Source organism: Canis lupus, chromosome X (assembly GCF_003254725.2).
Source record: "Canis lupus dingo isolate Sandy chromosome X, ASM325472v2, whole genome shotgun sequence".
In the NCBI taxonomy this organism is placed as follows: Eukaryota; Metazoa; Chordata; class Mammalia; order Carnivora; family Canidae; genus Canis; species Canis lupus.
The window spans coordinates 17720235-17743932 of NC_064281.1; the positions used below are offsets into that span (position 1 = coordinate 17720235).

Genomic DNA, 23698 nt, shown 5'->3' on the forward strand with positions numbered 1-23698 from the left:
TGCTTTTTATGTCTAGGGATTTGCCTTTTCTGGCTATGTCATATAAATGGAATTCTACAACATGTGGTCCTTTGTGACTGGTTTCTTTCACTTAGCATCATGCCATCCATGTTGTAGCAAGTATCAGTACTGCATTCCTTTTGTGGCTGAATAAATAGGTCATGGTATGGATAGACCACATTTTGCTTATCCATTTATAGCTTGATGGACAGTTTGAGTGTTTCCACTTTTCGATTATTGTGAAACCTGCTGCTCTGAACTTTGCTGTTGTCTTGGGTTTTGTGGGATTAATTGTCTTGCAGCTGTTGTAAAAAGAACTGGACGTGGGAAATTGAAGATGAAGCTGTCGGAGTAAGAGAGCCCGAGGAACCACCTGCTTGACCTTCACTTTACTCTCTGGGAATGTTAGGCTTCTGAATGTCTGAGAAGTCTCCCGATGCACAGACCTTTTGTTAAAATTTAAAGATGAAAAAAATTTAACAATTTTAAGTGTTAAGCTCCTTTTGCTTGTGAAATATGCTTTCTCTGTATATCACTTGATTGCAGTAATCTAGACTTGCTGCCTATCAACACTGATGTTTTTGATTACATCTAGCGTATTCCAAGTGAGTTCAAATGATGTTCTTACACCCTCAGGCACTTCTGAGCACCCATGCGGGTGAGAGGGAGCCCATAAGGAATGCTGTGCTATTTTGTTACTCTCAGAGCAGTTATGCCAGTGGTGGTGGTGGTAACTGGAACAGATTTTTTAATTTTTTAAATATTTATTTATTTATTCATGAGAGACACCGAGAAAGAGAGGCAGAGATCGAGGCAGAGGGAGAAGCAGGCTCCTTGCAAGGAGCCCAATGTGGAACTCAGTCCTAGACCCCGGGATCACGCCCTGAGCTGAAGGCAGCCGCTCAACCGCTGAGCCACCCAGGCGTCCCTGGAACAGATTTTTTATTTTTTTATTTTTTTTAATTTTCTTTTTTTTTAATTTTTATTTATTTATGATAGTCACAGAGAGAGAGAGAGGCAGAGACATAGGCAGAGGGAGAAGCAGGCTCCATGCACCGGGAGCCCGATGTGGGATTCGATCTTGGGTCTCCAAGATCCCGCCCTGGGCCAAAGGCAGGCGCCAAACCGCTGCGCCACCCAGGGATCCCTGGAACAGATTTTTTAAAACTTGATATAATTTACATCGAGGAAGTTTTGTGTACACTTCTGAGTTTCGACCAATGTATACAGTCCTGTGACCACCACCACTGTCAAGATTAGGACATCTGGGTGGTTCCTCAAGCAGATACTTGAATGGCTTCAAACTGTGTTGGAGTCCAGATGTCCCCTTGCTGTGAGCTGCTGGTGTATCTGTTGCCACTCTCCATCAGGGGAGCCCAGCTCTCAGGGAGGAGGGGGTGAGGGGGTGGTCCCTGACCTGGATATCAAGCGGAAGGAGGGGCAGGTGGGGGGTGGGAATCAGGGCACAATTGGACTTTGGGGGAGAGGGGCTCGGACTTTGGGGGAGAGGGGCTCGGGACTCAAAAGATACCAGGGTCTGTGGAGGAGGGGCGAGCTGGAAGGAGGCCAGCATTGGGCTTCACTCACCGCTTGGGCATGGTGCAGTGATAGGAATGATGGACCTCTTGGTGATGGAATAGCTTGGGCCATCGTGGGGAGAACTAGGAAGCAAGGTAACCGGCCAGGGGCTTGAAGGGGAGGTGTGGAATTTCCAGTCCTAGTTAAAGATATGCTTGGCAAGGATAGAAATTTGTCTTCTAATTTCATGACCCAGATGCTGCCAGAATGTGAGTGAATCGCACTTTCCTGCCCTCTGGGTGTGGGGAGGCCAGTGCAGCTCTGGCCCGGTGGCCCCCGTGGCGGGGCAGGCTGATGGTCCTGCACAAGGGGTGACTGCTGCACACTCTGTCCCAAGTTTCCTTTGCTCAAGTTTGTGAAGTTGGAAAGGAGTGAAATGTGCAAGTTGAGGTCCTCTGTTTTTTTCTGGATGTGGGAGAATTGCTTATTCCCTCAGGGCAGCCGCTACTGGAAATCACCATGTTAAGAAGGTTACTGCATTTTATCCACTACTTGAAATGGAAGAAAGAAGTGGGAATATGTATAACTGAAGCACATTGTGCCCCCCCCCCATTTTTAGATTTTTATCTATTCAAGAGAGACACAGGCAGAGACATAGGTAGAGGGAGAAGCAGGCTCCCTCCCTGTGGGGAGCCTGATGTGCGGGATGATCCAGAACCCTGGGATCACCCACCCAGGAGCCTGGGATCACGACCTGAGCCAAAGGCAGACGCTCAACCACTGAGCCACCCAGGAGCCCCTGTTCCCTCCCACCACCCCCCCCCTTTTGCCCAGGTTGGGCTAGTAAGCCTGGGTGTGTGCAGCTACTCCATGGAGCTTAGGCACTCGGGGCTGCCTCCCTTTAAAGAGCACTGGTTATTATTTCTATTTTATTTGTATGTGTGTGAAGAGAGAGAAGAGAAGAGAGCATGAGCAAGGGCAGAGGGAGAGGGAGAAGCAGACGTCCCGCTGAGCTGAGCCTGATGTGGGAGTCCATCCCAGGGACCCCTAGGATCATGACCTGAGCCAAAGGCAGATGCTTAACCCACTGAACCACCCAGGCGGGCCTGGAGTGCTGATTATTATTATTTTTAAAGATTTTATTTATTCATGAGAGAGAGGAAGATACACAGAGGGAGAAGCAGGCTCCATGCAGGGCTGCCCTGGAGTGCTGATTAAATGGCAGTACCAGACCATGAGAGATGGAGGGAAGGAACACTGGTGCCCCATTCCCTACAGGAACCCTGCAGAGTGCTATCTCCATCTTACGGTTGAGGCAATGACATATATGGGTGGCAAGGGTACTTGGCCAAGTGAGTTTGGGTAGGTAGAAAGGCTGTGGTGGGTGATTTGTGGGAGAAGCTTCAAGGGGAGCATCATGGGAATTTTAAATAGTGGCAGGGGTATTAACATCTGGGGAGGGAGTAAAGAAGCCCAAGTCCAATTTCAGACTTGACTGGGACAGTGTGGTAGGCAATTAGGCAGGACACAGTTTCCATATGGATTTGGGATTCAGCCATCTGGATGGAGCTGATGGTCAGAGTCTGAGCCCTCCCAAGAGCGGCCTATAGATGGATCTCTGGGAGAAAATGAGGCAGGGAGATGAAATTTGGGCCTTCATTCCCTGTGCCACCCCCACCCCACTTTTTTCATCCCTCTCTTTATTTTGGGAGTGGTACATTTAATTTGGACCAGACCTCCAAGTTAATTCTTTTTAAGTTATTGTTGAATAAACACAAAGTGGGCAATGGTCTGGAAACGGGGACATTGAGTCATTTAACGGACAAAGGACACATTTTGCCCTGGAGACAGGTCACTGTGTTGCTGAGCGCTTTGCAAGGCTGAGTCAGATACTAGTCACATACTAGTTGCATGTCAGTTAGAAAGTTTGAGGTCAAAATCGAGGTAAGTGAAGTCCTTAAGAGTTTTCTAAGAAGTTTTGTTAGCCTAGTTTGGATTACCTTGCCCCCTTGAAAGCCCTGTGATTGTCTTTTACTCCTAACTCTGGGAAATGTACAAGGGGTGGTGGAAGGGTAGGTGGGCGGGGGGTGGGGGTGACTGGGTGACGGGCATCGAGGGGGGCACTTGATGGGATGGGCACTGGGTGTTATTCTATATGTTGGCAAATTGAACACCAATAAAAGAAAATTCAAATTTTCTGATTTGCAGCCATTTATGACATTGCAGTCTTGTGTTTCCAAATTTGGGTATGCTCTGACCTAAGGCTTATTTTCACTCCTGTGGAGTATCTAGTAGTTCTCAAGGAATTGTATTGCCCGCCCCACTTCTGCCCCTGGGAGGTGGGGGTGTCTTTTTTTTTTTTTTTTAACAAAAGGGGGCACTACCTACTTGTGTGTATGACTGGGATTGCCAAAGACCTGTGAGGGACAAGACACTCTTTCACACCGTATGTTGTCAATCGCAGTTGAGGAACCCTGATACAGTCAAGTACGTTTTGTTTGGTCATGTTACATGTTTCTACTAGACAGGCATGAAGACTGAAATTGGATAACTGCAAAGCATTTTCTGGGGCACGTCCTAGGCTACTTGTTGTTAGTAAGGAGTTTGGGCTTTTTTCAGACCCATTTTAACATTTTCTATAACCATTGGGTGACTCGAGTGTAATTAGTTAGGAAATAGTGGGGATTTCTTGTTCTTGTATCTAGTGGTTTAGCTCGGTGGTTCTCAACCATGGCTGTACATTGGAATTTCCCAGGGACCTCTGAAAAATACTGATGCCTGGTTCTTACCCGCAGATTTTTATTTAATTGATCTAGGATGTGACATACTGGTTTTAAAAACTCCCCAGGTAATTATAATGTGCTGCTAGGATTGAAAACCACTGGTTTAGATATTCTGGAAACTCTGCAAAGATCTAGCCATATGGATGATGAATTTAGCCAGCTGAAATAAATTTTCATTTACCCACAAAGCATTTATTGAGCCCCTGAGATCAAGATGACCAAGCAAGCCACATTGTTGAACCTAACGGAGCTCATGTCTTTGGCTTTGTTTTCATTTTCAAACCTTGGTTCTGGAAAAGAGTTATTGGGCAGTTGATTAGCTCTGGAGCCCTTTGCTGGAGTCTTCTCTCAGGCCCGGGAGCAATGTGGGGGACAAGAAGACAGGAGGAGAGTGTAGAAGGGGGACGGTCCCTGTAGCCCCGCAGGGCTGGGCATGTCCAGTGCCCACAAAAGACCAGGTGGCGGTGACAGCCAGAAATAACATTCAGACCTGGCAGATTTCTTCTGACCTGAGGAGCAAGCCCATAGTATAGAAATAAGTGACAACTCTCAAGCGGGTCTTTCATAATGTGTTTTTCTTCCATCTGAAGGCTGACTGGAGGGCCTCCATTAGCCCCATCGGTGCTTTTCTGCTACTGGTGCCAGTTAGAAAGGGGGCGGTTGCCAGGCTGTCCCTGGCCGGGTCAGGGGTTGTAGGAGACAAAGCCACCCCTTTTCCTGGCCCAGGAGATAGTTCGCCCCGGCTCAGCCCTGGGGCCCAGGTGCTCCTACGCTGTGCAGCCTGGCCAGTGACCTGCAGGGTGGCCCTGTGTGGGCTGTCCCCCTCACCAGCGGAGGGGACTTGTGTTCCCTGGTGTACTGTGCCAACAGAACCCAGTCTTGAGGCCGTTTACCAGGAGTGATGATTTGTTTTATACACTTCCAAAACAGAAAACATCTGTTCTAGCCAAGGAGGGATTGAATAATGACACAGTGGCTTTCCTGTTCAGGGCAAGGACTGCTGGGATACGTGCACGTCGGGCGTGCCGGGCGCCCCGTGTTCACCACGGTGGCTTGGCCCTGCCAGGCTTCAGTTGACAAGCACACTGAGTAAGATCAGTTCTTTTTGTGAAGTTTGAGATCGGAATTTTTTTTTTTTGAAGATTTTATTTATTTCATTCATGAGAGAGAGAGAGAGAGAGGGAGAAGCAGGCTGCCCGCGGGGAGCCCGACCGGGACTCTATCCCGGGACTGAGATCACATGCTAGACCGCGGAGCCACCCAGGCGTCCCTAAAATTGGAAATTTTTTTTTTTTTTTTTGGGAGTGGATTTCTCTCTTACAACCGAGTATCACTCAAAGGGTATAATTCAGGCTCCCCCCTTTTTAAGTTCTGAAACCAATTTCAGAATAGTGAAGCCGGCTATTTTCTGCCAAATGAGTTTCCCGAAGGCACATGAGACACGGTCACCCGTCGCGTCAGTCGGTGCTTGCGCTGGCGGGGGCTGTGCGTTCTGCTGCAGCGCCCTGTCCCTGGCGAGCGGCCTCGCCCTGGCAGCGGCTCCGCCCGCGGGGTGCTCTCGGGCTCCGCGGGCCTCCCGGGGGCTGCCCTCTCCAGGAGATGCCCGCCGTGGGGGCGAGCCCCAGCCGGTGGGGCCGTGAGAAGTGTGAGGTCCCTTTGTTTCCTGCCTCCTACCGGTCTCGAGGTCGTGACCCTCTTGTCTCCACCTGCTCCTGTTGGGGGGCTCGGGGCTGCACACCCATCTGGTTTGGTTTTAAGTGGTGTCCGTGCCTTTTGGTTGCACCGTCCTAATAGCTCCATCCACATTCAGGGACTGGAAGGATTAAAAAAGGATGCCCTCCCGCCCCTTGGGCCACGCTGTTTGCTATGGTGTTTAGTGAAGTTGAAAATAACACATTTTGGAGGGTGTGTGAGTCACCAGAGCCCAGAGCAAAGTGCTACAAATTGGGTGGCTTAAAACAACAAACATATTCTCTCCCAGTTTTGGAAGCCAGAAGTCCGAAAACACTGTTGGCCAGGCCGTGGTCCTCCTAAGGGCTCTAGGGGAGATCTGGCTTGCCTCTTCCAGCTTCTGGTGGCTTCTGGTGTTCTCGGCCTGTGGCTCTTCAGCGGTCCAGTCTCTGATTTTTTGTCTTCACCTGCTCCTCTTTATCCCTGTGTCTCTTCTTCTGTCTGTCATAAGGGCACTTGTCGCTGGATTTAGGCCCCTCTGGATAATCCAGGATGATCTCATCTCTAGGTCCATAATTACATCTGCGAAAACCTTTCTCCAAATCAGGTCACGCTTCCAGGTTCTGGGGGTTAGGATGTGGATATATCTTTTTGGGGGCCACCGTTCCACCCAGTACAGTGGGGATAGGTGAAGTCTGGGCTCTAAGTGGCAACTAACTTTAGATTTTTAAGATGTTGCCTGTCAGAATAAGACATATCTGCTGTCTACGTCAGCCTCCGAACCCAGTTTGTGGTCTTCATTCTTCCCTGTGCTCTGGAAGGTCTTCGGAACACTGTTCCAGACATTGCTGGAGATAGATTCTGTGTAAGGTGAAAAAAAAAAAATCTTAACCTCTAGTCCAGGCATTGGCACTACTTAGTTTATGGAAGAAATTCTAGTGTGATTTTCTTGAGAAACCACACTGCGGTCAGCTGTGAATGTTTTTTTCCTTTTGCCTGGGTTCAGGTCACAGACATACTCTTTGTACATACTCTTCGTTTTGATGCTTTGCAGCCCACACTGTTTTTTCCCCGTCATGTGGAAAAAGCACCGGCCCGTGGAGGGCTCATGGGACGGTACAGAGTAATTCCTTTTGTCCCATCTCAGTTCTTTGCCTTAACACTTCTCAGGCAGTTAGGGGCAGGCAGATCGAACTACAGGGGACCAAACTGCGTTTTGCCTCTCCTCTGTCATAATCTTGGATGTACTTGAAGTTTCTGGCTTTAGTTGACCCTGCAGAGATGAATGCACTTTCTATAACCTTGGCCGAAGTCCTACCCATTGTTACAGGTGATACTGAGCTCCACTTTGGCGGTGGGTGGGAGGGAGAGGGGAAGATGGGCGACTGGCCAAGGAGGGGGTCACAGTGCGGAGTGAGAACAAGGAGTTCCTTGTCCCATAAGGACAGTCTCTACCATTTAGAAATGTATGATTGAGTGGCCCCCTTTATTTTTTCCTATTATAATAACAACCCAGCCTTACTGCGAGATACCTGGAGCATAAAGCCAAAAGTTTCGAAGTCCTTTAGAATACCCATCAACAGCGGGTGGACATGTCCCTTCTAGTACTGTATATCCTCATTAACTTCTTTACTCTAAAATGGAAGCTCATTTATTTGCGTCTCTTTGATTTCTGATTAGACTAAACATTGTTTAGTTGCCTGAACACCTGTCTGCATCCATGACACAATTATTTTGTGGTTGTTTTTTTTTTTTTTTTTTTTTTTGGTGTCTTTCTTGTGTTACCTGGTAATCTGTGTAGCCTCTCGTCACGGGTGTGAGTGACATTGGCAACTCTTTGTTCAGGTTTTCTTAAAAAGTTCAGTCCTCAAACCGTGCCTCATTGGCTTTCCTTTGGAATGTGTTTCATCCTGACCACCTTGCCTTCTGTCTCCTCTTCTCCAGCTGATGGCGAGACCATTCTAAAAGGCCTCCAGTCCATTTTCCAGGAGCAAGGGATGACGGAGTCGGTGCACACCTGGCAAGACCATGGTTATCTAGCGACCTACATAAACAAAAATGGCAGGTGAGGCGGCCTTCAGATTTGAGCACGTCAGCTCTTGGGGGATAGGGGCCAGTCAGAAAAGGGGGGTGGAGGGCTAGTATCCAGATATTCTTATTTTCTCAGTGACATTTTGTTGCGGGGGTGGGTGGCTAGAATTCAGTGTTTCACAGCCCTAGCTGCACAGTAGAACTCTCCCAAGAGTGCTTTCACAAGAGGCCATTACCCCAGTCACTCTCCCAGAGGTTGAGGCCACTGGGCATCAATATTTTTCCAAAGCACCCCTTCCCCCCTGCCGAGGTGATTCTGCTGTGTGGCCAGGTCCCAGAACCCCTGGGCAGCAGAAGCAGTGTGAACTGGCAAGCCACAATTCAGACGTGGTCACAACAGATTCCTGGGCCCCACTCCAAGAGTTTCTGATGCAGCAGCTCTGGGGCAGCACTGTAAATAGCATTTTCAGCAAGCTCCCAGGGCGTGCTGATGCTGCTGGTCAGTGGACCTCACCATGATAAGTTATTAGCAATTAATGCGGACTGTAGTCAAGTGCAGAATGAGAATGTCTACCGGGAGGTTGACAGGAAGCTGAGGGGATCCAAGATACCCAGTTTCAAGTTTTTTTCTTTTCCTTAAGACCTTTATAGACTATCTAGACTTTACCTAATCAATATGTAGATGAGAGCCAGTGTGTTCTGGGACTAGGAAAGGAAATCTAAATTGAGAACTGACCAATAATCGAAGACCCCGGAGTGTTGAGCTCTTTGCACTTTCCTAAGTCTAGGTTTGTATCCTGTCTAGACTGGTTTAGTATGTAAAACTAGTAAGATGCTTCATAATTGGCACTGTTAATTTTCACATGTGAACGCCTGGGTATTTTCAATGGCTTTAATTCCATTTCCCCCAATGAGTACAAAGTACTAGAATTCCACATGGTTTCATTAGTGTCCCACATTCTCTCCCTTGTTTTTCTATTAAAAGGAAAAATAACCACCCCCCAGGATCTCACTGAAGCCCAGAAGGCAATGCTGGAAGATGAGGGGAACTTTTACTTTTGAGCACCCCCTTTTGTTATTCTCTTTATAAGTCAACGTGCCCCACCCCATGTGTGTGTGGGGGGGTAATTGGTTTTCTCTTTCTTAATGCCTCCCGGAGTCTTCCTGGCTCCTCTCTCCCCAACCCAGATTTGTATTTCCAACTATGTAGCAAATCTCCACGTATGTATTAAGCAGATACCTCAGATATATCTAAAATGATTCCCTCCTCAAGCGTGACTCCAAATCAACACCACCACCAAACCCTCCTACCTACCCTCCTCCATGCTCCAGCCCCTAGCACCTTTCCTGGAAGTAGAGGTTTGCAGCTGTCCTTTATCCTTCCAGCTCTGCAGGCTTGCATTCAGCCCCTCTCTGTCCTGGCCTCTTTTCTCCACCTTGCCTGCCACAATCTCTTGCTGTCCTGGATGTGGTCCATCCTTTGGGAACCACAGCAAATCGAACCATGTCACCTTGTCACCCCGGCAGGCTCTCTGAAGCCTTGATTCTCTTAGAATCTCCTAACTAAACTGCCTTTGTAGCCCGGCCCCACCCACCTCTCTACCTCACTTCTTGACACCATTTCCAGTTGTTTGGGGGGCCTAGCATTCTTCCTGGAACAGAATTTTGGATGACAAGAGCTGTTTAGAAGTTGCTTCTGAAAGCAGAAAATGAAAATTGACACGCTTAAAAACTTATTTTCAACCTTGGTCTCCCTCTTTTCTCACTTGGTCAACTGGGACCCATCCCCATGGTACCTGTCCTGAAACCTCACTTATCTACCCCTGCCTGGGCGACCAGGCACCAGCTCAGGTGGACCAGGGGAACTGCACCCTGCTTCTGGCCTGACTTCTTCTGGTTAATGGCCACTTTGTGATGCTGAGGCCCTGGTCCTCAGCCACCTTTTTTTCCTTTTCTCCAGCCCACCCGCCCTGCAACTTTTCCTGTCTCTTTTTTTCTGGTTTTACTCTCTTGAAGTTGGTACTTGATCTTAAATTCCAGCATCGGTTGTGTTCTTGGAGGTCTCTGACAGAGGACACCGCTAGAACCATCCAAGTGGTTAAGGTTAATGTTTTTCTACCCTTCCCTCTCCCCAGCTCCTGTCCTTTGTGCTGATGGTGGTGGAGGGGGAAGGGATGATAGGCACATTCAGGTGTAAATGATTTGTGGTCTCCTGGGCCTGAACTTGATTGGGGGGGCCACTTAAAGGCTGAAGGTGAAATTAACTACTAGTGTTTACTTTTTAATCCAAGCACACAGCCTGTACTCTGAATAGAATTCTTGTCATTTAGTATTTTTCAAATGTTTCTTTAACTATGACTTCTACCAAGAAATAGTTTTTTTAAGGGTATTTATTTATTCATGAGAGGCAAACACATAGGTAGAGGGAGAAGCAGGCTCCCTATGGGGAGCCTGATGGGTGGGGAGCTCAATCCCTGGATCCGAGGATCACACCCTGAGCCAAAGGCAGATGCTCAACCGCTGAGCCATTCAGGTGTTCCCCAAGAAGTAATTTTATATTATAAGCCCGTGCATACTCGTCTGTGTCTCTACAGTACATATACACATTTATGATAGAAACAATACTTTCTCCAGATAACTGACTTTTATTGCATGTGATACACTCTGATATTTTAAGAAAAATGTGCTGACCCACTAAATTAAGGGTCAGAAAGCTTGTTCGGTAAGGAGCCATGAAGAGTCTCTGTCACATTCTCTGTATTTTAAACAACTCTTTAAAAATGTAAAAACCAGGACGCCTGGGTGGCTCAGCGGTTGAGCATCGGCTCAGGGTGTGATCCTGGAGTCCCAGGATCAAGTCCCACATTAGGCTCCCTGCGTGGAGCCTGCTTCTCCCTCTGTGCTTCTCTCTCTCTCTGTCTTTCATGAATAAATAAAAAAAAATCTTTAAAAAAATGTAAAAACCATTCTTAGTCTGCAGGCTTTACAAAAAAATGTCTTGCAGGCTGGATCTGGTTTGCAGTCCCCAAGCTAAATCAGTTTAACCACTACCTGCTTGCAGTCAGAAAACCACGGCTCTAGTTTGAACTCTCTGAAGGTTAATTGGGAGTACCTAGTTTGTGCTTCTTACCCTCTCTTCACTTTAAGGCCGTGGTTACTAAACCTGGCCGGATCACGTGCCAGGGAATATTCTTAAAACTGAGGTTCATAGGGACACCTGGCTGGCTCATTCGGTAGAGTATGTGACTCTTGATTTCAGGGGTGTGACTTGGAGTGGAGTTTACTTAAAAATTTATATATATATATATATATATATATATATATATAAAATATATATATACATTTGAAAAAATCAGGTTCACAGAACTTGCTGCTAAATCACTTTCTGGGCCCAAGAACCTGTTATGTATGAAAACATTAGCATAAGGTGACTGTATAAATCTTCCCTAAATGATTGGTGACTCCCTCACCCCTAAGAGGTTCTCCTAAGAAAGCAAAAGGGTTAACTTTGTAACTTAGGGACAAAAAGAACAATGGTCTTTCCTTTTAATTGGGTGGATTGGTGTCTTTTCTTTTGAACGCCATGATACAGTTCCTAACCTTGAAATTATGCTTTCCTTTGTAGCTTTGCCAATTTGAGAATTTACCCACATGGATTGGTGTTGTTGGATCTTCAGAGTTATGATGGTGATTCGCAAGGCCAAGAAGTTGACAGTGTTGGTTTTCACTTTTATTTATCTAATTTTTATTTACTTGTAATTATAAGTATTTGAGGATCATCAAGTCTCATATTTTTAATGATAAAATGATTTTGCTTAATTGCTGATCTCCCAGCTAACTTTAAACTTTCCTCCCAACAGATAAGTGATTTTAGAAGAAAAACAGTGGTTCCTCAATTGTTAGGAACCTGGCTTGCCATCATTCCCTCGACTGCTTGAATACTGAGTAATTTTACTTTCCATTGGATGGAATGTAAACCTTTAAGCAGGATGTGATATCTGCATTATCCTTAGGTTCTCTCTTGTCCCCATTATCTTGCTGGTGACTTACACTAAGGCTAGGTCAGCGCCATGTGGGCTAGTTGGTGTGGGTGTGGAACTGAGCCAGGCTTGGAGGCTGCTGTAGGAATGCAGGAGGACGGGAGTATCACACAGCTCTGTCACAGTGGCTTGAGCCTTCTGGAAATTTAGCTGTTCCACTCCGCTTATTCTATAAGCCCTTGACTTCTTTTCTTTTAATTGTAGCTTTTGAACAAAGTAGAAGAAAGAATGAAAGAATTGAGTCAGGACAGTACTGGGCGGGTGAAGCGGTAAGTCCACTCCTCAATGTCCTTTCATATTTATTTCACTGGTAAAATAATTGGAATGGTGGCGTTTTCCCGGAGTAGCGTCCGCTTCCAGCAACATGGTAGACTGACTGAGCTAATGGGTGCCTCACACTCAAACAAGACCAAAATGTATGAACACACACTATGAGCCATCACTGAGGGAAGCAACCAGAATACAGATTTACGTCGTTGACACTTTCTAGAAGATAGAATTTGTTTTGGCAAGACCTAGGATGTGAAGGACTTAATAGCTCAGTATGCGTAGTTTCATCAGCCCATAGGAAAGCTCCAGGACTGATGTAAGAGAACTAGAAGGTTGGTTAATCTCTGGTAGGGTAGAAAGCAGCAAACTGCTGGTAAACGAACCTAACAGTGTACAACTTACCTGCTTTGTTGGAATCTGTCGGAGCACCTAGATTTGTTTACCCCACCTAACTTCAGTATGCATTTCCTCAGCTCTAAAATTTCCCTCTTCCCTGTCCTTAAAAACATGTCTACACCCACACACTTTTCTGGACTTGTCATCTTTCCGTGCTTGCAGTTTTTCATCTATGCACCAACTTGAATTCCTGCTGTGTTCTGAAATGTGTTAACTCGATGATAGATAAAATGCCTCTGATTTTTCTTGGTCTTGCTTTTTATTGGGGCTACTTCTAGGAGTAAGTAAATAGATGGAAAGCATTTATAGATTTCAGGATTCATGAGAAGTCTTTGTTTTTTTTTTTAAGATTTTATTTATTTATTCATGAGAGACACAGAGAGTGAGAGAGGCAGAGACATAGGCAGAGGGAGAAGCAGGCTCCACGTAGGGAGCCTGATGTGGGACTCGATCCAGGACCCCAGGATCACACCCTGGGCGGAAGGCAGGCGCTAAACCGCTGAGCCACCCAGGGATCCCGAAGTCTTTGTTTTTGCAATAGGAGTTTTATAAGTGAGAGTGCAGTTAAGCTTCAGATTTTCAGTTCAAAATACAGACCTTGCTTTTGCAATGTCCCTGTTCTTACATCTTTTCATAAAATTAGGGTAGAGGGAGTCAAGAAGTTATTGGGAATACTCGATGGCAGGCTTTTTGGTTTGGCCTCAAAAGGACAAGGATGGTGCCATTTTTCTGTCTGAAGAATGACCTGTTTAGAAATTTTATCATTAACAGTAACTTATAACATTATCTGAAATTAGTATTCCCCTGTGGCTGGTGAGTTAAATCTGAATTTTCAGTATTAGAAAGTTTATTTTTGTATTCTATTTTTCAAAAGAAAGAAACCAGGAGAATAAGCTTACATCCATTAAGTTTTGTTGAGGTTTGGGGGTGAGGGAGATGTCACAGTTGACGCAGTGTATGTGAGACCCAGGATGTATTCTGACTTTCTGAGTCATTTTTGATTTTTAGCAGTGAACGTTGAAGCCAGAGTTGTGCAGGGCTCCAGAGTATCTCCTATAGCCCATGACAAGGAGATGCACTTCATGCGAGGAGGAGTACTTCATCAAGATCAATGGCTTCCTCAACCCGTTAGAGATCCTTGTTTCTTGGCCAGTCTTTAAAAACCACTGTGCAAAAAAAAAAAAATAAAAAAAAAATAAAAATAAAAATAAAAACCACTGTGCTGTGAGCTGCCTGGGTGGCTCAGTCACTGTGGTATGCGACTCTTGATCTCAGGGTCCTGAATTTGAGCCCCATGTTGGGTGTAGAGATTACTTAAAAATGAAATCTTAAAAAAAAAGAAATAAAATTATAAACCATTGTGTTGCAATCAAAGAAAGAGATCTTTAGCACTTGGTGACACAGTTGAAAATGGATATTTATTTTCATTGAGTTTGTGCATAGTTAGTAATTGTGTCTAGCTGGCTGAGTGTCAACTGGAGGATGGGTTTCCTCCCCTGAAAACCCATGACTTTTTTTTTAAAGATATATTTATTTTAGTTATTCATGAGATACACAGAGAGAGAGGCAGAGACATAGGCAGTGGGAGAAGTAGGCTCCATGCAGGGAGCCCAATGGGAAACTCGATCCCGGGTCTCCAGGATCACACCCTGGGCCGAAGGCAGGCGCTAAACCACTGAGCCACCCAGGCATCCCAAAACCCATGACTTGATACTTGTCACCTTCATCTAATGTCACAAGTGGTTTACTCTCCCACCTCCCTCCACCCGCCAACCATCAGCCAGGGGCAGAAGAGGCCTCTCCCAAGTTCTGTTTGCTGCTGATGGTGGAGGAGGTGGTTGGTATTGCCTGTTTGGAGCTCTACGTTTTACAAAACAAACCTCTGGTCTGTGAACATTCCAGCAGCTGTATTTGTTCACTTGAAAAGTGGTTAAATCAGGAGTTGTTAGGATTGAATGAGAGTTCATGGAAATTTGCTTTGTAAATCTCAGTGTCCTTTTTTCTTCTTAATAGATTATTTATTGAGAGTGTGCTTGCAAGTGCAAGTATCGGGAGGGACAGTGGCAGAGGGAGAGAGAATCTCCAGCAGACTCCACACCCAGTGAGAGTCGGGGCTCTATCCCATGACCCTGAGATCATGTCCTGAGCTGAAATCAAGAGTCAGATACTCAACCGACTGAGCCACCCAGGCACCCCTGATCTTAGTGTTCTTTATAGTTAATAGTGTTAGCTCAGAGGAAGCTTCAGTAGGGCAGGTTCAGACTGTATTCCCGGAAACAGGTGAGTGGGAGGGCAGACTCCTCACTACAGCAAGTCCGAGGTAGCAGATCTCAGCATACAGTTGTTTTACTGTTGAACACCACCGTGTTTGAGAACACGTGACTTGGATGCAGTTGTGTTCTGTATGCAGCGAGTTCTCATTTTGTGTTCCTGTTAGATTTGCCAACCCCCTTTTCTGGGTCTGGTTTTCATTGTCATTTAGTGTCCTCTGCTGGTAGTTTCTAATACATTCACGTCTGAAATACTGAGCATTTACAAAAGAAGGGAGTGGGAAAATCATCACTTTGCAGTCCCCTTCTAGTAATAATTGATTCAGGCAAGAATCGTCTAGATGCCAAAGCCACTACTGGAGGTTTATTGGGAGATCAGACCCTTCATTCGGCAGCCTGCTTAGTAATTTCAAAGGGAGAAAATGTACCTTTGCAAATGGAGGGATCTGATGCCATCCACTTTAACCAAGTGGTCACATTTAGTTAGCATCTCTAATAATAGGACATGCACACATCTTCTGGCCCTGATGGTGATGCTTGTGTAAATATATGCCAACCTGACTTTAATGAAGAGATCTTCAGGCAAATCCACCTTAGGGATTTTCTGCGGAATACCTGGTCTGGACTTCCTGAGATGTATTGAAACACATAGGGCGATAAACCTACTAGATGAAATGAGGGTTAGAAAGGAAAACAAAATACAGCATATGATCCTTCATTCAAAAGCAGAACAGCTATAAATGACATGATTGGGACAGTTGTGGGGGTATTTGAATATGGATTCTGTACCAGATGATGGTATTACATCCATGTGCGCTTGCACGAATGTGGTAGTGGCAGTGTCGCTGTGTAGGCAGTCTTAAGAGATTCCTGCTGGGGTCCTTGAGTGGCTTGGTTGGTTTGGCTTCTGCCTTCAGCTTGGGTTGGGTCGTGGTCCCGTGATCCTGGGGTCGAGCTCCGTGTTGGGCTCCCTGCTCAGTGGGGAGTCTGCTTCTCCCTCTGCCCTTCCCCCTGCTCATGCTTGTGCGCGCACACGCTCTCTCTCTGAAATACATAAAATCTTTTTTTTTTAAAGATTTTAAAGAGCTTGAAAGCTCAAGCTTCAGATTTGTATACTATTCAGGAATTGGCCTGAGGTCATGTGACCTGCTTTGGTACACTCCTTCCTGGTTTGCTTTTTTTTTTTTTTTTTCTTAAAGTAGTACATCCAACCCGGGGCTTGAACTCCCAACCCTGAGATCAAGGGATGAATGGTCTTGACGACTAACCCAGCCAGGCGCCCCTCCAGATTCACTTTTTTTTAAAAAAGATTTTATTAATTTGAGAGAGAGCACAAGCAGTGGGAGTGGGGTGGGGAAGAAGCAGGCCTCCCCATGGAGCAGAGAGCCCAACACGGGGCTTGATCCCAGGACCTGAGATCATGACCTGAGCCAAAGGCAGACGTTTAACCAACTGAGCCGCCTCCAGGTTCACTTTCAAGGCAGCATTACCATTAGCAGTGTTCCTCTGTAAGGCTCATTCTTGTTTTCCCTTTTTCCAGATTACCACCCATAGTTCGAGGAGGGGCCATCGACAGATACTGGCCCACTGCTGATGGTCGCCTGGTTGAGTATGACATAGATGAAGTGGTGTATGATGAAGATTCACCTTATCAGAACATTAAAATTCTACACTCGAAGCAGTTTGGAAATATTCTCATCCTTAGTGGGGATGTTAGTAAGTATTCCATCCCTACCCCAAACACATGGCAAAGTGACAGTGTTTTTTATTTAGATTGTGGTGCTTTCCTGACAAATACCACCATTATGGATTTGTCCTAGTTTGTCCTTGGCAGTGCTGTTTTTTTGAAAGGAATATTTATGTCCTATTAACCTGTGGATTATCTGGGCTTTCATGTTTTCTTTTGTTATTTGACTTTTAAAAGATTTTATTTTATTTATTTGAAAGATAGAGAATGCATGAGCAAGGGGAAGGGCAGAGGGACAGAGGAAGCAGACACTGCTCAGGGCAGAGCTGGACCTGAACCTGGGGCTCTGACCTACGACCCTGAGATCATGACCTGAGCTAACCGAATATGTAATCAACTAAGCCACCCAGACGCCCCAGGCTTTGATGTTTTATAGCAGAATCATGAAAACTTTGTCTTAATAATTCCTTTTTCTTAGTATTCTTAGTGTTGAGTATTTAGATTATACGTATATAAAGAAAATATGATTGCTTATTTTTTTAATCTTTTTTGTTACAGAAAATTTCAAACCTAAGTAGACAAAATAGTATGATGAACCCATGTGTCCTCGCTATTGAGTGCTAACAATTAGCAACTCCTGACCAGTTTTGTTTCCCCTAAACCCTGGTTAACTTTCTCCTCTCTTATTATTTGGAACAACTCTTAGATGTCATATTTCATGTAATAAAAGAAGTAATTGTTTTTAATTAGCATATCAGAACATTCTCAAGACTGAATTTTTTTCCCCTACCGACCAAGGTATCTGTATGTAATATATTGTATTGGGTGTCAGATGAGTAGGGTTGATGAAAAGTCCACAATCAAAAAAGAAAAAAGTACCTCTTCTGCACATGGTTACAGTTTTTGAAGATTGAAAATGAAAAAAAAAATTGCCTTTTAGACTAGATTCCAGCACTTTCTAGTGTGATGAGTCCAGTTACAGTGTGGGTTTGGGTAGAATAACCATTTTGTACCTGTTTTTCCTCCCTAGATCTGGCGGAGAGTGATTTGGCATATACCCAGGCCATCATGGGCAGTGGAAAAGAAGATTACAGTGGCAAAGATGTACTGATTCTCGGGGGTGGAGATGGGGGCATATTATGTGAAATAGTCAAACTGAAACCAAAGATGGTCACTATGGTAGAGATATCCTTTGGAGATCAAGTTCAATTGGGTTCTTACGTTTTCTTCCTCCTTCTTTGTCTTAAGACTCCAGTTACTGTTATGAGGCAAATGCGTTATAAATACTGCCTTGAACAAACATTTCCATTTAGTACCAATAGCCTTTTTAAAAATTAAAAAAAATTTTTAATGGAGTTCAATTTGCCAACATTTAGCATAACACCCAGTGCTCATCCCACCAAGTGCCTTCCTCAGTGCCCGTCACCCAGTCACCCCAACCCCCCCAACCCCCCCCCCCACCTCCCCTTCCACTACCCCTTGTTCATTTCCCAGAGTTAGGTGTCTCTCGTGTTTTGTCACCCACACTGATATTTTCACTCATTTTCTCTCCTTTCCCTTTATTCCCTTTCACTAATTTTTATATTCCCCAAATGAATGAGACCATATAATGTTTGTCCTTCTCCTATTGACTTCTTTCACTCAGCATAATACCCTCCAGTTCCATCCACCTCGAAGCCAATGGTGGGTATTTGTTGTTTCTAATGGCTGAGTAATTAATATTCCATTGTATACATAGACCACGTCTTCTTTATCCATTCATCTTTCGATGGACACTGAGGCTCCTTCCACAGTTTGGCTAACCAATAGGCTTTTTATGTGGCTACAAACAAAGCAGCAGAGATGATGTAGTTGAGAAAAAGAGAAAGCAACCTTGGTTTTGTGTCTACTGCTTAGCACTTTCTGAAAGGTCTTCACGAGAAGAGAAAATTTAGTTCTTTTTGAGTGACCTTGGTATAAAAATGAAATCATGGTCTCATTCTTCTTTTTTTTTTGTAGTAAATCTGATATCTACATTAGTGTTGTAAACCTTGTTTGTCTTACCTTTATTTTTTTTAAGATTTGATTTTACTTTATTAAGATTTTATTTATTGGGGATTCCTGGGTGGCTCAGTGGTTTAGCACCTGCCTTTGACCCGGGGCATGATCCTGGAGTCCCAGGATCGAGTCCCACATCGGGCTCCCCGCATGGAGCCTGCTTCTCCCTCTGCCTGTGTCTCTGCCTCTCTCTCTGTGTCTTTCATGAATAAATAAAATCTTTTTAAAAATTTATTTATTTATTTATTTATTTGAGAGTGTGCGCATAGGGAGAGGCAGAGAGAGAATCTCAGGCAGACTGCATGCCGAGCCGAATACAGGGGATGATCTCACAACACTGAGATCATGACCTGAGTTGAAATCAAGAGTTGGACGCTTAACCGACTAAGCCACCCCGGTGCCCTTACTTTTTCTTTAAAATATTATTTCAGAATTCTTTAGTAGATCCAAATTCAGGATAAATTTCTCCTTGACTTGTTTGAACATCGACCAAATGGTGATTGATGGATGTAAGAAATACATGCGGAAAACATGTGGCGACGTCTTAGACAATCTTAAAGGAGACTGCTATCAGGTAATTATGTTTTCTAGATAACATTTTTAAGTCAACTAATAATATGTTATTGACTTGAATTATACCTTCCTAAACAGCTTTAAGTATAATTGGTTAAGAAGGTAAATCCTCTTCCAGGGAAGGAAATTTACCCCCCCCCAAACTGAGAAGGTACTTTGTGACCCTAAATCAAAGTAGGCCATTCTATAGGTTTACACAGAGTTTTATTCAGGGACACTGACTGACAGGATTGGGCAGAGAATGATCCATGGCAGCTGTGTAGTTATTCTCTGCAAAGTCCAGACTATAGCCCACAGATTTTATGGAGCGAAAGGACAGGAAGAAAGGGCATGGAACCAATAAAAAAAAAATACAAAAAAAAGAAAGGGCATGGTAGTGAGATCATACAGTTCCCATGTACCTCAGAGGGTAGGCATGCACCTAATTGACCTTTAATCAAGCTAATCTTTAATTAGATTTTATGGCACCACCTGTGCATCAGGAAGGGGAAAGGCTGTTACCTCTAAGAGATTCATGGGAAGCCAAAACCCATCCCAGCCTTCCTTGGCAGGCATTTCTGAGGTACGGATATTAATCTCCAAGGTGTTGGAACATGTAGTTCCAAGATAAGAGGGGCAGTGATGGACTCCGTATTATCAGCACCCTTACCTTCTGCTCTTCTAGTTCTTTGCTGAGACTCCTATAATAAAAGAGTAACAAAAGCAGAAGTTGATTGACGTATATACATCGCGTATACTTGGGAGAGACCCAGAGCTGAGTAACTCAGAGGTAGCTTTAGAATTTAGGTTTAAATATCATCTAAATAGGGAAAGGGGTCAAGGTGCCTTGGGGAGTGAGTGACTTGTAGGAAAGATAATGGGCCCTTGCAAGACTGGATGGGGTAGGTACAATATTTGTGACTAAGTTTGTCTGGATGGTGGTATCCATCTCCTGTCCCGTGATAAATAAAGGTCAACCTTCCCTTGTAGAATCCCCTAGAGAGGGGATCTCCCCCAATTCAGTTTTATTTCGGAGGATCTATGTTTAGGCAGATTAAAGGGAGAATCCAGAGAAATCTGCTTTTTGCATTTGTTGTTTTTCAAGTGCCCACAGCTCAAAATAATCAATATACCAAAGTGCCATATTTTGAGGTGGCATATTCTGCTGCACTTCAGACTCTTTGTGTGAGTTCTATGAATGTCTGAACAGTTGCTTCTTGCTGAGCAAATTAGTTTCTCTCCTAAATTGTACTGTACTTGCAAGTTGATCAATTACTAGTTTGTAGGATACGTTTTGTATTGTATTTTGAGCATGCATGTGTTCGGTGCTCATATCTATACTAATTAGAGCAATATAACATACATTTTATTTGAACAGGATCTTAAATGTCTCAAAAAAAAGGTATCTGTCTCCAGATTTATTTTTTTAAATTTTTTAAAAAAAAATTTATTCATTTATTCATGAGAGACACACACAGAGAGAGAGAGAGAGAGAGAGAGAGAGGCAGGGAAGGGACACAGGCAGAGGGAAAAGCAGGCTCCATGCAGGGAGCCTGATGTGGGGACTCGATCCCGGGACTCCAGGATCACGCCCTGGGCTGAAGGCAGGCGCCAAACTGCTGAGCCACCCAGGGATCCCCTGTCTTCAGATTTATAAACCGTTTAGACGAGTGCCTTAATTTATTGATCTGTAAATTGCTTAACCCTACCCCATCTTGCCTAATGTATTTGCATCCAAATTTGATCTCGTGGTGCATACAAGTTAATTTTTTAAGCAGAGAGAATTCTTTCTATATTGCAATGTAGGTGTGATTGTTTTGTGGGCAAAAGGGAAAGGAGGATATATATATATATACACACATACATATATATACACACATACATATATATATGTGTGTATATATTTCACATGTACTGTTTGAGAGTTTTAAGAAGGGACAGAGGGTTAAGTTAATCAGAGCATGACAGATTTGTTTAACATGGAGCTAAAAGTTACCATTGTTGTCAAATAATGTTTGCATTGTTAGCCAGACTCTCTGCCTAAGGTGTTTTAACCTGTCATCCTCAAACCTGTACCAAGTGGCTATTGTTTCTATGTTATAGCTAAAGAAGATGAAACTTAACAGAGTTTAAAAGACATTTATTCAAGGTTGTAGGGTAACTTTAGAAGAGTAATTCAGTAAGATTCCTGTCTCCCTGGCTCCTTCTGTTAACTCCCTTGTATGAATTCAGAAAAACAATTTAAGCATAAATAGAACCACAAACCCAAACCTGCAGTAAGGTGGAGTTGTAGGTTGTTATAATTAGAGGCTGAATGTATGTGGGATGATTTACTAATGGCTTTAGAAGACAACTCTTGACTTGCAAGTCTGTCTGAAAGCAGAGCACCAAAGGCAGGTGGTGACTTTGACAATTGGACATTCCAGGAAATGGAAAAGTAGTATTTTATTTGAAGTGGTTCTGCTTTTGAGGAAGTTGGATGCCTGAATGCACCTGCCTACCCCTCCTGTCTTCTTGCTGGATTAGAACAACCATTAAGGGAAGCCTGGAAAATTCTTCTGAGGTTGGGGGTTGCTAGTCTGGGGATAATAATAGGCAAGCCCCTTAGCCATTAAAATACTACCATTAAAAATACACCAGCTCTTTGTAAATGTTTATTTTTATTTTTTTAAATTTAATTATTCATGAGAGAGACATAGGCAGAGGGAGAAGCAGGCTCCACGTGGGGAGCCCGATGTGGGACTTGATCCCAGGACCCCACCTGAGCCAAAGGCTCAACTGCTGAGCCACCCAGGTGCCCCTTTGCAAATGTTTATTATTTGGAAAACACATAATTACTCCATTAGTCATCTTTTATTTTTATTTTTTTAATTAAAAATTTTTTTTAAAGATTTATTTTTTATTCATAAGGGACACACAGAGAGAGAGAGAGAGAGAGGCAGAGACGTAGGCAGAGAGAGAAGCAGGCTCCATGCAGGAAGCCCAATGTGGGGCTGGATCCTTGGACTCCAGGATCACACCCTGGGCGTGAAGGCAGACGCTCAACTGCTGACCACGCAGCCGTCCCCTGTTAATCATTTTTAGAAAATAGGAAATGTTCCAAAACGCTCCCCATTCCTTTTATAATGGTGGAGTAACCTTCATGCTAAAATCCTTAAGGTAGTACAAAAAGGAAACCTAAAGATTGGTTTTGAGGAGTGTATAAGATTTTCAAGTAAAAGAGTAAATTAAATCTAGCGGTTCATTTAAAATAACTCCATTAGGCCCAAGAAAGATTTAGTTCAGAAACATAAAAATGGGAATCTTAAGAAACCTGTCAACATGATTCATTATTAAATGAATTATTTTAAAATATTAACAGATGACAAAGCATTTGGGGGATATTTAGCAGTCATTCTTAATAAAGTCTTTTATCTTAATAAAGATAAAACTGCAATAGAAGGGAGACTACCCAAACATAACAAACTATCAAATTTAATGTTAATGTAAAATGGTGAGATACAGAAGGCATTTCCAGTAAAACTGGAAGTAAAGTGAAGATGCTTATTGTTACCTTTATTCAACATTGTTTTTTTAAGATTTTATTTATTTATTCATGAGAGACACTGAGAGGGAGAGGCAGAGACATAGGCAGAGGGAGAAGCAGGCTCCATGCAGGGAGCCCGATGTGGGACTTGATCCCAGAACTCCGGGATCACGTCCTGAGCCGAAGGCAGACCCTCAACTGCTGAGCCACCCAGGCGTCCATCAACATTGTTTTTGAGGTATTAGCTAATGCAGTAAGGTAGGAGAATGAAAACAGTATAAATATAGAAAGAATCATTATTTGCAGATGATATGAGTGCTTTGAAAATCTAGGAAACTCATCTAGAAAATTAGTTGAGTTAATGAGAATTTGGTAAAGTGATTGGGCAATCAAAAAAAATTTTTTAAGCTATGTTAAATGCAAAAAAGTTTGAATAGAAATTGGAGGTAGAGAGTGGGCTGGAGAGCCTATTCAGAATAATCAATTTTTTTTTAATTTGTAATTTTAATTCTAGAGTAGTTAACGAGTATTATATTAGTTTCAGATGTATAATATAGTGATTCAACGATTCTCTGCATTGCTCAGTGCTCATCACGATAAGTGTACTCCTAATCCCCATCACCTATTTCCCCCATCCCCCTGCCCACCTTCCCTCTGTAACCATCTGATGAATATAATTAAGGGTGGTTTTTGGTTTGTCTCTTTTGTTTGCTCATTTGTTTCTTAAATTCCACATATGAGTGAAATCCTATGGCATTTGTCTTTCTCTCACTGACGTTTCACTTAGCATAATACACTGTAGCTCCATCCATGTCATTACTAGTGGCAAGATTTTGTTTTTTTATGGCTGAATAAAATCCCGCTGTGTATAAACACACACACACACACACACACACACACCCCCACTTTTTTATCCA

General features: G+C 43.9%; 1 protein-coding gene across 5 annotated transcripts in view; it reads left to right on the top strand.

Moving 5' to 3' along the window:
- The window catches only part of SMS (spermine synthase), a 54647-nt gene that overhangs the window by 17006 nt on the left and 13943 nt on the right, over positions 1-23698 (top strand). For 4 of the 5 annotated variants that reach the window (XM_035711930.2, XM_025438525.2, XM_025438554.1 and 1 more), the window contains exons 2-7: positions 7917-8037; positions 11629-11719; positions 12248-12312; positions 16520-16695; positions 17697-17851; positions 19188-19277. In XM_035711930.2, coding sequence (XP_035567823.1) covers positions 7970-8037; positions 11629-11719; positions 12248-12312; positions 16520-16695; positions 17697-17851; positions 19188-19277 — 645 coding nt within the window. In that variant the 5' untranslated portion in view covers positions 7917-7969. Of the gene's footprint in view, positions 1-7199; positions 7303-7916; positions 8038-11628; positions 11720-12247; positions 12313-16519; positions 16696-17696; positions 17852-19187; positions 19278-23698 lie in introns of those variants that run through there. The other variant, XM_025438543.1, reaches the window with a different exon arrangement.